General features: G+C 42.1%; 1 protein-coding gene across 2 annotated transcripts; it reads left to right on the top strand.

Annotated features, from left to right (window-relative positions):
* The first annotated feature begins 1,114 nt into the window (after positions 1–1,114).
* Positions 1,115–5,645, top strand: LOC124268740 (probable quinone oxidoreductase). 2 transcript variants are annotated; one of them, XM_046703768.1, is made up of 7 exons: positions 1,115–1,260; positions 2,234–2,405; positions 2,551–2,620; positions 3,265–3,537; positions 3,778–4,079; positions 4,207–4,356; positions 4,602–5,645. In XM_046703768.1, the coding sequence occupies exons 2-7, from the start codon at positions 2,244–2,246 to the stop codon at positions 4,731–4,733; spliced, it is 1,089 nt and encodes a 362-aa protein (XP_046559724.1). In that variant the 5' UTR covers positions 1,115–1,260; positions 2,234–2,243; the 3' UTR covers positions 4,734–5,645. The 2 variants fall into 2 exon arrangements, with proteins under 2 accessions (XP_046559724.1, XP_046559723.1); XM_046703767.1 differs by having other exon boundaries at positions 2,551–2,647.
* The last annotated feature ends 5,233 nt before the right edge of the window (positions 5,646–10,878 follow it).

Here is a 10,878-nt window from a genome sequence, read left to right as displayed (position 1 = left end):
CTTACAACAATGATCACATCAATGTAAATGCACTCAAATCGGTTGATCAGGCTCACTGGTTGATGCATGTCCTCGTAACCCAGTTGTGCATCATCGGTGCTCATGATGTCAATCACAGGATTATGTGACTTACCACCGTCATATAGCCTAACATTGTTGAGTGTAGGGTTAAACGACTAACAACAAAAATGAACATACAAGACGGTCTATCAACCATGCCAAATATTTGTTTGTAACAATTCACTTTTAACATTTAAGTACATTTCAGTTGAAGGTCAAAATGCAGTAAACAAGTTATTGTTTGAGAGGGATTAACTCCCTTGCTGCAGCACGTGAAATCTTCATGTTCAGCCGGCGATCAATATCAGCTGATGGGCTATATTTAGATCGTGACACAATCACATCGTTGAAATAGACAAAAAGGATGATGTCACTCAACTTATATATGACAGAATCAAATCGAGTGTAATTTTCCATGAGAAAATATTACTCAAAATACAGTTATTTCTGAATGAGATTAAACACGCTCTGTGACAGGTGCCCTTGCGATCAATTCCACCCGTCCGTACTGGTAGGATTTATCGATCGCCAGAAAAATCGGTCAGGCAGTTTCTAATTCGCTATATACAAGGCTTTCTGCACATTTTAACCACATTTTGAATTTTAATGATGTACTCAAATTAAGATTTGATCATTTATTTCCGGCGTGTTTCGCCTACCTATGCTGCGTGCACGGTGATTCACAATTTTCTCTTCTGTGGCGAATGAGAAGCCGTCGATCAGCTGATAGCTGCGTGGAATCCCCGCTTACTCGAGATCTATAATTAGAATTAGAGACCCGACCGGCAATAGGCATGTTCCATATCCGATCACACATTTCGCTCAGACGAAAAATAACATTGCCTTCACATCATTTGCCATGCAATGGTATAGGTATATCTAACGCATGAAAATATTATTTTTAACATCAGCTAACGCCGAAGGCGCCTTTGTTACTGGAAATAAATTCGGTCAATAGTGTTGATTCCCAGCTCCGAAATATCCGTTCGGATATCAGACCTGTAGCCACGACGTCCTTGACCCCAAATATCTGGCTGTTTATGCCACCGTTCACGTGGACAAAGGGTGATTCCCGGTTTGCCTATATAGTTGCCCGATAACCGCATTTCGCACCATTACCACGAGACGCTGCGAGGAGAGAGGACGCATCGTGAACTTTGGATATTACAATTAGGAGGATTTACTTTACTTGTTTGGAAGGTGAGAATTTTGAGTTATCTTCGTTAGATTTTGAAATTAGTTCAATGAATAACTACGCGATTCTAATTTCTGTGAATTTGTTAGATGACCCCCGCCTCAATTGCAAGTTTCACATTGAATGGAAATGTTAAGTTATATTTGTCTGATAGATATGACATTAGTCCTTTGTTATTTGTTCTTACGATACTAGAACCTACTTTACCAATTGTCATGATTTCGCGGACTGTAGTGTGAATGAATATTTATGCATGGATACAATGTTAGACCCTTGTCAGGCGCTTGGGGATCGAGACATTTACCTCATTTATGGTTGGTTGTGTTGTTAGAGATGTCAATCTATTGTGCTTTTAGTTCATAGTTGGTCTGGATTAAATCTAGTATTTGTATGTTTTGCGGTGAAGCTGTATTTGTGCAGTAGCAAAAAATAGAGTTGTGAATGAACTCGACAACAGCTGATTGCATATTAGGCTGAATTATGCTTCGTACATCGACATGTGTTCTGATACACTTCTACTAATTTTAAGAAGAAACCATTTATTTCCTTGAGCATGGTGGTTTCTGTCAAACTTCTGATGGGTTTTTTATCTCTGGGGGGTAAAGCTGAGCGTTTGGAATTGCTTCCCGTGCACAAAGACGCGGCTAGACTCCGCCCTTGAGCTCTGATTGGCTAATCGACATTGGTGACCTAGGTCGTTTGCAATCATTAAACGCATTTCGCTGAAGGCCATAGTTGTAAACACGTTTGTCCTTCGTGACCTAGTTCAGTCGAGATCGTGAACTAAACAATGTTTCTCATTCATTTAGTTTAATCCCTCTGTTGACGTAGTGCAGTTTTGTTTACGACATCGTGTTGTTTACGTTGAAACTGTGTGTGACGAAACTCGTACGAGTTTAGTTGTAAACTACAATAGTATCGTGTTTCTGTAAACAAGGCGTTTGTATTTAAGTGGACTTCCCTCTACTTGTTCCTCAGATATATCAAGATGTTGGACAACGAACTCAACAGAAACGAAGTGCAAGTCATGAAGAGAGAGAACATGTCCCAGCAACTGGGCATGTCTTCGTCTCAGATGGGTGGCCCGTTCGCCGAAGTTTCATCAACAATGGCTGTACCGGAGACGCCGAAAGGTGGCGTTCTAGTAAAGGTAAATACTTGAATTCATTTGAATACATCTGTTTTAGAAGTAAAAACCTGAATATATTTGTGATCACGTTACATTTATTTCAAATCGGGTTTGTATTGAAATTTTGTTAAATAGACTTCTATATTGGTGTTGTTTTCTTCCACAGGTTTGCTATGCCGGAGCGTGTTATAACGAGGGTCAGATGAAGAAACGGGGAATCCGACCTCGTTTTCCAGGTATAAGAGACACTTCACTATATCCAGGTGTGCACTTCAGCTAAACCAATGCTTCTCAATCCTCTCACAGCCTTACGATTGTAGCGATGTTAATGATTGGGGGTAATTCTGATCGCTTTCAATTCTGCTGTTATCTACCAGATTTACTATAGTCTTTTTCAAAATTTATTATGTTGTATGAAAAAAATATGGCAATAAGCATGAACTGTTACTGACATTTCACCTGGTCACATTTTAAGTGGGAAAATTGAAATAAATTAGTAATGAGGGAAATCTAAACACACTGTAGTAATCTGTGCCCAGGGAATGTAAAAGTTCGTTGTACAAGAGGAAGGGAAAATAAGATTGAATAAAGAAAATTAAAGTTAATATTATAGTTTGTGGATTTTCTGTTTCAATTAGTAACTATTTTGAATTTATAAAAATTAATTTGGTGGTTGAGGCGAGAGAAATTGATTTTGGCTGATGTTACACCATGCTGAAATTAACTCGACAGTATTTACTAGTTAACACTTAGATGTAGAATTAGACAATAGCTACTAGTTCGCTTGTTCGAAAGGCTTTTCAAACTGCATTGAAGAAGCCTTAGAGACGGAGAGTGGTCAAAGGGAAGCAACTCTACAGTGACAACATTTTTGTTTCAGGGTATGAAATTGCCGGTGTTATTCACGATGTGTGCAACACAATTCCCAACTGCAATTACACTCCTGGCGACAAAGTGATCTTGTTTCCTGAAGAAAGTCTGGCAAGTTCTGGTTATGCCGAGTATATCCCTGTACAAGACTCAGGATGCATTCTTCAACTACCTCAGAACATGGGCTTGGATGTGGCCGCCATGTTGCCCGGTGGTGCGCTCACTGCTTACGCTGCCGTCACATGCGCCAAACCACACGTTGAGAAACTCCAGAAAGTGAAATGTAAGTACCGTCATCAAACTGCATTAAACACATCTGTATCTAGTATTTTACAGTGAAAAGAACCTTGCATCCTCGTGATAAAGATTATTAATTTTGATCACAAAATTTGTGTATTTTGGTCATGAAACGGTTATGAAGAGTAAACGAAGCATGAATTTTTATGATTATTTTCCTGAAACTTTTTCAATAGTAGGCAAATTAGAATTTAAATTGACCACAGGTATTTGATGTTTTTTCCAGCTTGCGTCAATGTCCTCCTAGTCGGAGCTGGTGGACTTGGACTCTGGTCATTGCGAATTGCCCAATACATCATGGGATCTAACTGCTCGAATGTGAAGCTATTTGTGGCCGACAACAGCATTGATAAACTTCTCACAGCTCAGGAGCACGAATGTTATGACATTATTCACTGGAATGAAGAGGACCATGAGGAATACATCGTGGAGAGAACTCTTGATGCCTGCAGAGGAGGTGTCGACATCATCATTGACTTTGTCAGCTCCCCAAGAACCATGAGTAGATCTCTGAAAGTTCTCAATAGGGTGAGTATTCATGTAAAATTTGAATTAAAAATTTAGTATTTTGATTTTTGTCACTTTGGGATGATTATTATGATTTTATGGACATTATGAAGACGTGAATGTTCATAACTTGTGATCTTATTTTCAGGAGGGTCTTATACTCGTCGGCGGCAACAGCATGACAGAAGTTAGCATCAGCCTCAACACCCTCGCTGCCAAGCAGCAGAGCATCGTTGGAGTCCCCAAGGGAAATCTCAATCAGCTGCAAGAACTTGTTGATGCAGTGTCTCGGGGAGAGGTACGTTGAACATTTGGTGTGACATCATTTGTTTGTTGTTTACTGCTGCTCTTAGCATTATACCAGCTATATGAATCGGCAATGTCCAGTGATTGTAAATAGATTTACTCTACAATAAACATGACTTGATTACTCTTATGTTACCTTTCATTCTCGTTTTTAATAATTTGAAGCAATTTGTCCCGAAAAGTTTATGATGTTGTACATTCTGAACATATATTTATGATTACCTTTCTCTTTTGCAGCTCCGTGCTCCTCTGTACAACATTTTCAATGTTGAAGATGCCAACCAGGTGTATGAAGATTTGAGCGAGTGTCGAATCACAGGCCGAGCCATCTTCAAGTTCGCCAACAGCACATCCAACCTGGATAACTGACTTTGAGGACCAGAGTTTTAACTGTGCTACAATACTTTCAATAGAGTCCAAGGTGACCTTGATCATGTTGCCAGGAACTTTGATGGTGCTGCGCCGAGATGGCATGTGACTTCAGGAATGTGTGTTGCAAGCAGTGACGGTTGCCATGGACGCTGGTTGCAGTATCCATTGCCATGACAACAAAACGTACCACGGTTTCCGACACTTCCTAAGAGCGGAGCAAGGTTGTTGGGGACCTTGATCGAAGTCTTTCAAGAACTGGATTGCCCACGATGAAAGTTCCTTTCGAAGATCTGATGTTACTAGTCTTGCTCGATGATCAAATATGGAGTAGGATCACACTAGGTCTAGCTCACCTAATAGATGATGATGATGATGTGAACATGACACGTGGTGACAGTAGCAGAGCACTCTCTTCCAGCTTCGGATATCCACATTTGATACTATAGGTGAAGACTACCAGATATCTGACTGGAAGAATGAATAGCAAAATAGTGCTTGTGATTATCATTGGGAGAAAAGGACTTGTAACAATCGCTATTGTATGAAGTGCTTAACTTATGTGATGTGCCCCTAGTGCTTGGCCGATCAGCCGGCCGTTTACTTAACATAGTGCGTGAAAGGGGACGTAACTCTTTACTCAATTGACTGGAATTGATTATTCCGCCACTGTGATGTTGACCTAAAAACTTATTGAATGGCATTTTTGTTGTGGTCGGTGTACAGATCTGTACACTTGTTCAGTCGTGTTCAGAATGGATGGAAGATTGTTCATAGTTCAGGTTTTGTATGTATATTTATGTAAATATTGTACGAGCGATTGAGCAAGTGTGCCCGGTGTTTTTGTATAAAGTCTGAGAGCAAAGAAAAAAGTTTGAAAAATACTTAAATAAAAAAATATTAAATAATTCATCTGTGCCTTTTGTGGTAACTCTGTCTACACCAGGATGGATGGGTTCTTGTGGAGTAGATGTACCATGTACACGTGAATTGGACTCGGCATTCTGCTTGGTAGGAAAGTGCATATTTATCCTAATCATTATCCCTATGATATATCACCAAGTTAAGTGACAGTGTTTATAGAATACAGTTAATGGCCAATATTAGAATGCGGTCTGTATGTATTTACATCCCCAATGGTTTTGTGACCAGAGCGCACCAGAGTTGTATTTTCTTGTGCAAAAAGAACTCCCTGCGTTCAGGAACAGTGTATTGGCACAAGTCTGATAAGATCACAATCTCAATATTCATATATATTCAGAACATCTCTACTGAAGGGACGCGTTCTTCAGCTTAGGAAGTGTAATAAGGACATTGTTTAAATCTGTTGACATAAATTCTATTGAAGGCTTTAGAGCATGGGTAGAGCAGTGCTTATGAGACTGCACCGTTGCAAGCACTGATTGGTTGACCAGAGTATCCGTGCAGAGGCTCTGCATTATGACGCGATACTGTTCTACCATAGCGGGGTTCTGGTGACCTTGACATTGGATACGTGATCACTTCCGGTTGTCGATATTTGTATTTGGTCATCATTAGCTGAGAAAACCCGCGTGTGTTGAAATGAAACATACATGCCTTCTATATATCAGAATAAGAGTGCATGGGTTACTTGGATCGACAGATGACATTTGACGTATATGTTAGTGATGGTACATCAGATGTACGAACGTTTTGTGGACCGTGACCCAGGTTATACTGACCTTGTAAAGGTCGTATGGCAGAGAGCAGGTTGATGGAATATGATTGCACGTTAGGAGTGACCGAGTTTTACGCCGCTTTTAGCAATATTCCAGCAATATCACAGCGGGGGACACCAGAAATGGGCTTCACACATTGTACGCATGTGGGGTTCGAACCCGGGTCTTCGGCGTGACGAGCGAACGCTTTAACCACTAAGCTAGTCCACCGCTCCTGGACATTAAGAAAGGACTGAAGAGGAACAAGAGTCACGACGACCCAGCAACATTCAGCAATTTTAACAGCAGTGCATTGGATACTCCATCTGCTGAATGAGCATCTCCAAGCTTCATGGTGACAGTTATAAACACAAGTCGTTATTGCTGTGAATACACGAATGATGGGAAGTCTCATAAAACAGAATATGTTGTCAGGAGACATCAACTTACATTCATCACGTGATATCCTGTCTACATACGACGCAACATCCAATCACAGTAGAGCTATGTTTAGCTGGCACTGTTGGCAAAGATGTTGGTCACATTCTTACATCGCTTGGGAGGTTGTTATTCACTTGGCCATGTTTGCAAACTGTCGTTTCTTATGACTGACACTATTGGCAAAGATGTTGGTCACACTATTATGTCGCTTTTGAGTTTGTTATGCAACAAAGCAGATAGCCATGTTTGCAAACTGCCGCTTCGTGTGACGCCGCTGTTGGCAAATATGTTGATCAGGCGACATAGAGGCTGGAGGTGTATATATACGTGCATTGAGTGTGCACGTGATGGGAGTCCTGTGTGGAGTACTGCTGTTTCACGTGCACGATGTGTGATCAGAACATGCTGACTAACGCTTCTATTGCTCACCTTCTACCGAGGCGCGTTTACGTCACACGTCTTCGTTGTCTCTTGGCTACTCCAGTATTTGTACCTTGGAAAAAGGTGAAAGGAATGATATATAGTGATATAGATTTCAAAACGCCTATTTCGTGAAGGAACATACATCATCAAAGCTGCAATCGTCATCTTCGCTATCATCACATTTTTTTGTTTTTAAGTAGTGTTTTAGTGTTTTTACAGCAGTATTTAATATTTTTGACGATAGACTTTGAATCGAATGATTGATATCATGAATATTCATCAGTTGGGATACCATGACATGCATCATCCAAGCCTCCGAGCCTGCCCCTGATCCTGTTAGTCGTCTAGCGAGACATGCATGGTTTGCTGGAGACAAATTATAACTTCGTCTTGAAACCAGAAAGGGGATTGTTCAATTGTCTGTCCAGAAGATTTTGTTATCGTCACGCATGGATATAAAGGAGTGATTAGAGTGTGTGAGTAAGTATGGTTTTATGCCGCTTTTAGCAGTATTCCACAATATGACGGAAGGGGATACCAGACTGACTGACTGAGTTTAGTTTTACGCCGCTTTTAGCAATATTCCAGCAACATCACGGCGGGGGACACCAGAAATGGGCTTCACACATTGTACCCATGTGGAGATTCGAACCCGGGTTTTCGGCGTGACGAGCCAACGCTTTAACCACTAGGCTACCCCACCGGGGGATACCAGAAGTGGGCTTAATACATGTTGGAATCGAACCCCACTGACGGATGTCCTCTAATATTATTTAGGATACTGTTAGATTTGATTTATATTGTTTTATCTACACATGTCCCCCTCGTTATCATCTTCAGTTTTTGGTAATTTTACTCGATTTTCTAACCACAAATGTGTCTTGTGGCCCGCTCGGAGAGTGAGTGCATACAGTTTTGTGCCAAACGCGCTCGCTCAACGTTGTACATTGTTTTTGAAACAATCAACGTTTGCGTTTACTACCCCAAACTCAACAGGGGCAGTGGGGTAGCCGAGTGGTTAATGCCTATGCTCGTCACGTAGATGACCCGGGTTCGATTCCCCACATAGGTACAGTGTGTGAAGCTCATTTCTGGTGCCCCCGCCGTGCTATTGCTGGAATATTGCTAAAAGCGGCGAAAACCACATTCACTCACTCACTCACTCAATAGAACGAGGAAAGAAAACAGGCAATTACACCATTACCAAATATGACCCTCGCACTTAGGATGAAGAATGTACTGATATTGACCAATACCGTTTTATACTACTTGCCAAATGAGATACCATGCTGCAGTTGAGCGAGACCAGCCCACCTGGGCACACTGCACTGACCTCCATCTGACCAATCCTTGCTTTATTCCCTACACTCCTTGCGCCAGGCAGAGAAACAACATGTACCTTATTTTAACGAGTTTTAGTAAACAGGATGGGGATCGGAGTACCGACTCCGGCAGACACTCCATCCAGTGGACCATGATGTCTAGTACTTATTTCCCTACCAGGGTCGATGGGGTAACCTAGTGGTTAAAGCGTTCGTTCGTCAAGCCGAAGACCCGGGTTCGATTCCTCACATGGGTACAATGTGTGAAGCCCATTTCTGGTGTCCGCCGCCGTGATATTGCTGGAATATTGCTAAAAGTGGCGTAAAACTAAACTCACTCACTCACTCACTATTTCCCCACCAGTAATTCCCATGGGAGGATACAGGTGTCCGGATTCACGGGGTCTCACTGTGCAAGATGTGACCTTCAGCTTTGCCATAACACTAGACACATGCTACATTGTGCATTGTATATTTCCATATCATAATATATAGTAATATGGTAATCAACGGGAAATTATAACAGTTTACGTGCTTGAGATCATAATCATAATCATTATGCAGTTTCATTGCCCGTTTTATTTATTCACCCTTGGCCTCTATTACAATATGTGTCTATATTTGATACTGGGTCGTTCTCCATGACTGCATCTTCCGATTTATATCTGTCACAGCGGTAAATCTGTCCGCGATTGGCTGACCGAGTTTCCAACGTCGTGCACGACGGCCGACTACTGCGATCACGCTCTTACTGCCTGACTGCCGTACTCGGCTGTTTGTATCGATCGCGCTCGCATACATTGCCTTCGTTTCTCAGCTCAATGTTAATACGTCTCCCAGCAGTTACCATTAGTTGCTCAATCTATACATCAGCTGATTACAAATTCGGCTTTATGTGCAGTTACAATGTCCGCTGTGTCATAAATCAAATTATTCGGCTAAATGCTTGAATTTTTGTTATGAAAAGACCGACCGACAGGGATGTTGTGTATGTGTGTGTCTGTGTGCATGCCTCTCCCTCTCTGTGTGCACCTCCCCTCTTTCTCTCTCTCCCTACCTCCCCCTCTCTCTCCCCCCTCTCTCTTTGTGTGTCTCTCTCTCTGTGCATGCCGCCTCTCCCTTCCTGTGTGTGTGTGTGCGCGCGCGTGTGCGTATATCCTTACTATCTTGGCTATCTATATATGTCAGATCTTCACTTTGTTATAGTGATTCATAAGCACCTGTGTATGATCTTGTCGAACCTTACTATGAACTCTGCCTTATAGCAGAAAATTCCGGAAATGTTTTTGTGGCCTATATTTGACGTGGATGTATGCATCTTTTTAAGATGTTTGAACGGGTCTACATAGATATTAAATACACTATATGTGATTCACAGAAACCATGCAAGTATCAATGCCCGAGCATGATGTCAATACCTGGTGAAGCCTCCGCCCATGTCCACAATAACATCCCCCACCCTCCCCCTCAATGACTGCATGAAACGTGACATTTGACGTTGAGATATTGCATTCCGTTCTTGGCCGGAGGGCTTGCTCCAAGATTTTGTACTGGAGGATATCACCGGCGTATTCTATAACGTCCTAAAGATGTTCTGTGGGATTGAGATCTGGATTCCTGGCGGGCTGAGGCAGAATTGCTTCCGTTTTCTTGACGTAAGAAATCACCAAAGGCACTTGCACGAAATGGCCTGGCAATGATGTCCATGAGTGAGTGAGTTAAGTTTTACGCCGCACTCAGCAATATTCCAGCTTTATGGCGGCGGTCTGTAAATAATCGAGTCTGGACCCAGACAATCCAGTGATCAACAGCATGAGCATCGATCTGCGCATTTGGGAACCGATGACATGTGTCAACCAAGTCAGCGAGCCTGACCACCCGATCCCGTTAGTCGCCTTTTACGACAAGCATAGTCGCCTTTTTATGACAAGCATGGGTTGCTGAAGACCTATTCTACCCCGGATCTTCACGGGTCAGTGATGTCCATGAAGACTGGTCATGTGTTCAGAGGATGGTCATCGTAATGTGGTACAACAACCCTGTCTAGGACGTCAGGGATATAGCGTTGTCAATTCAAATTATGTCTGACCGTCAAGTTTACAGTCATGTGATAGGCACCCCACAGTATCAATGATCCAAACGGTCCTTGCTCCAAGGTATTCCGTTCTGCATATGCAGTGTTTCGGCTGGGCCAAACGCGAGCTCGGCCACCAGTGATGAAAAATGAAATTGACTTTCGTCCCGTCCAGTGGAGCCATCACTATGACGTCATATTCCAAT

This window comes from Haliotis rubra, unplaced genomic scaffold, assembly GCF_003918875.1.
Source record: "Haliotis rubra isolate DU_JTF1 unplaced genomic scaffold, ASM391887v1 Scf14, whole genome shotgun sequence".
NCBI lineage: Eukaryota > Metazoa > Mollusca > Gastropoda > Lepetellida > Haliotidae > Haliotis > Haliotis rubra.
This window is presented reverse-complemented; position numbering and strand designations above follow the sequence as displayed.

What these genes read in the sequence shown, in the direction of transcription:
- LOC124268740 (XM_046703767.1), top strand. Translation starts at nt 2,244, where the DNA reads ATGTTGGACAACGAACTCAACAGAAACGAAGTGCAAGTCATGAAGAGA. An exon ending in GAAACTCCAGAAAGTGAAAT is followed by an intron (nt 3,538 to 3,777) that starts GTAAGTACCGTC and finishes TGTTTTTTCCAG; the next exon opens with CTTGCGTCAATGTCCTCCTA. An exon ending in CTCTGAAAGTTCTCAATAGG is followed by an intron (nt 4,080 to 4,206) that starts GTGAGTATTCAT and finishes TCTTATTTTCAG; the next exon opens with GAGGGTCTTATACTCGTCGG.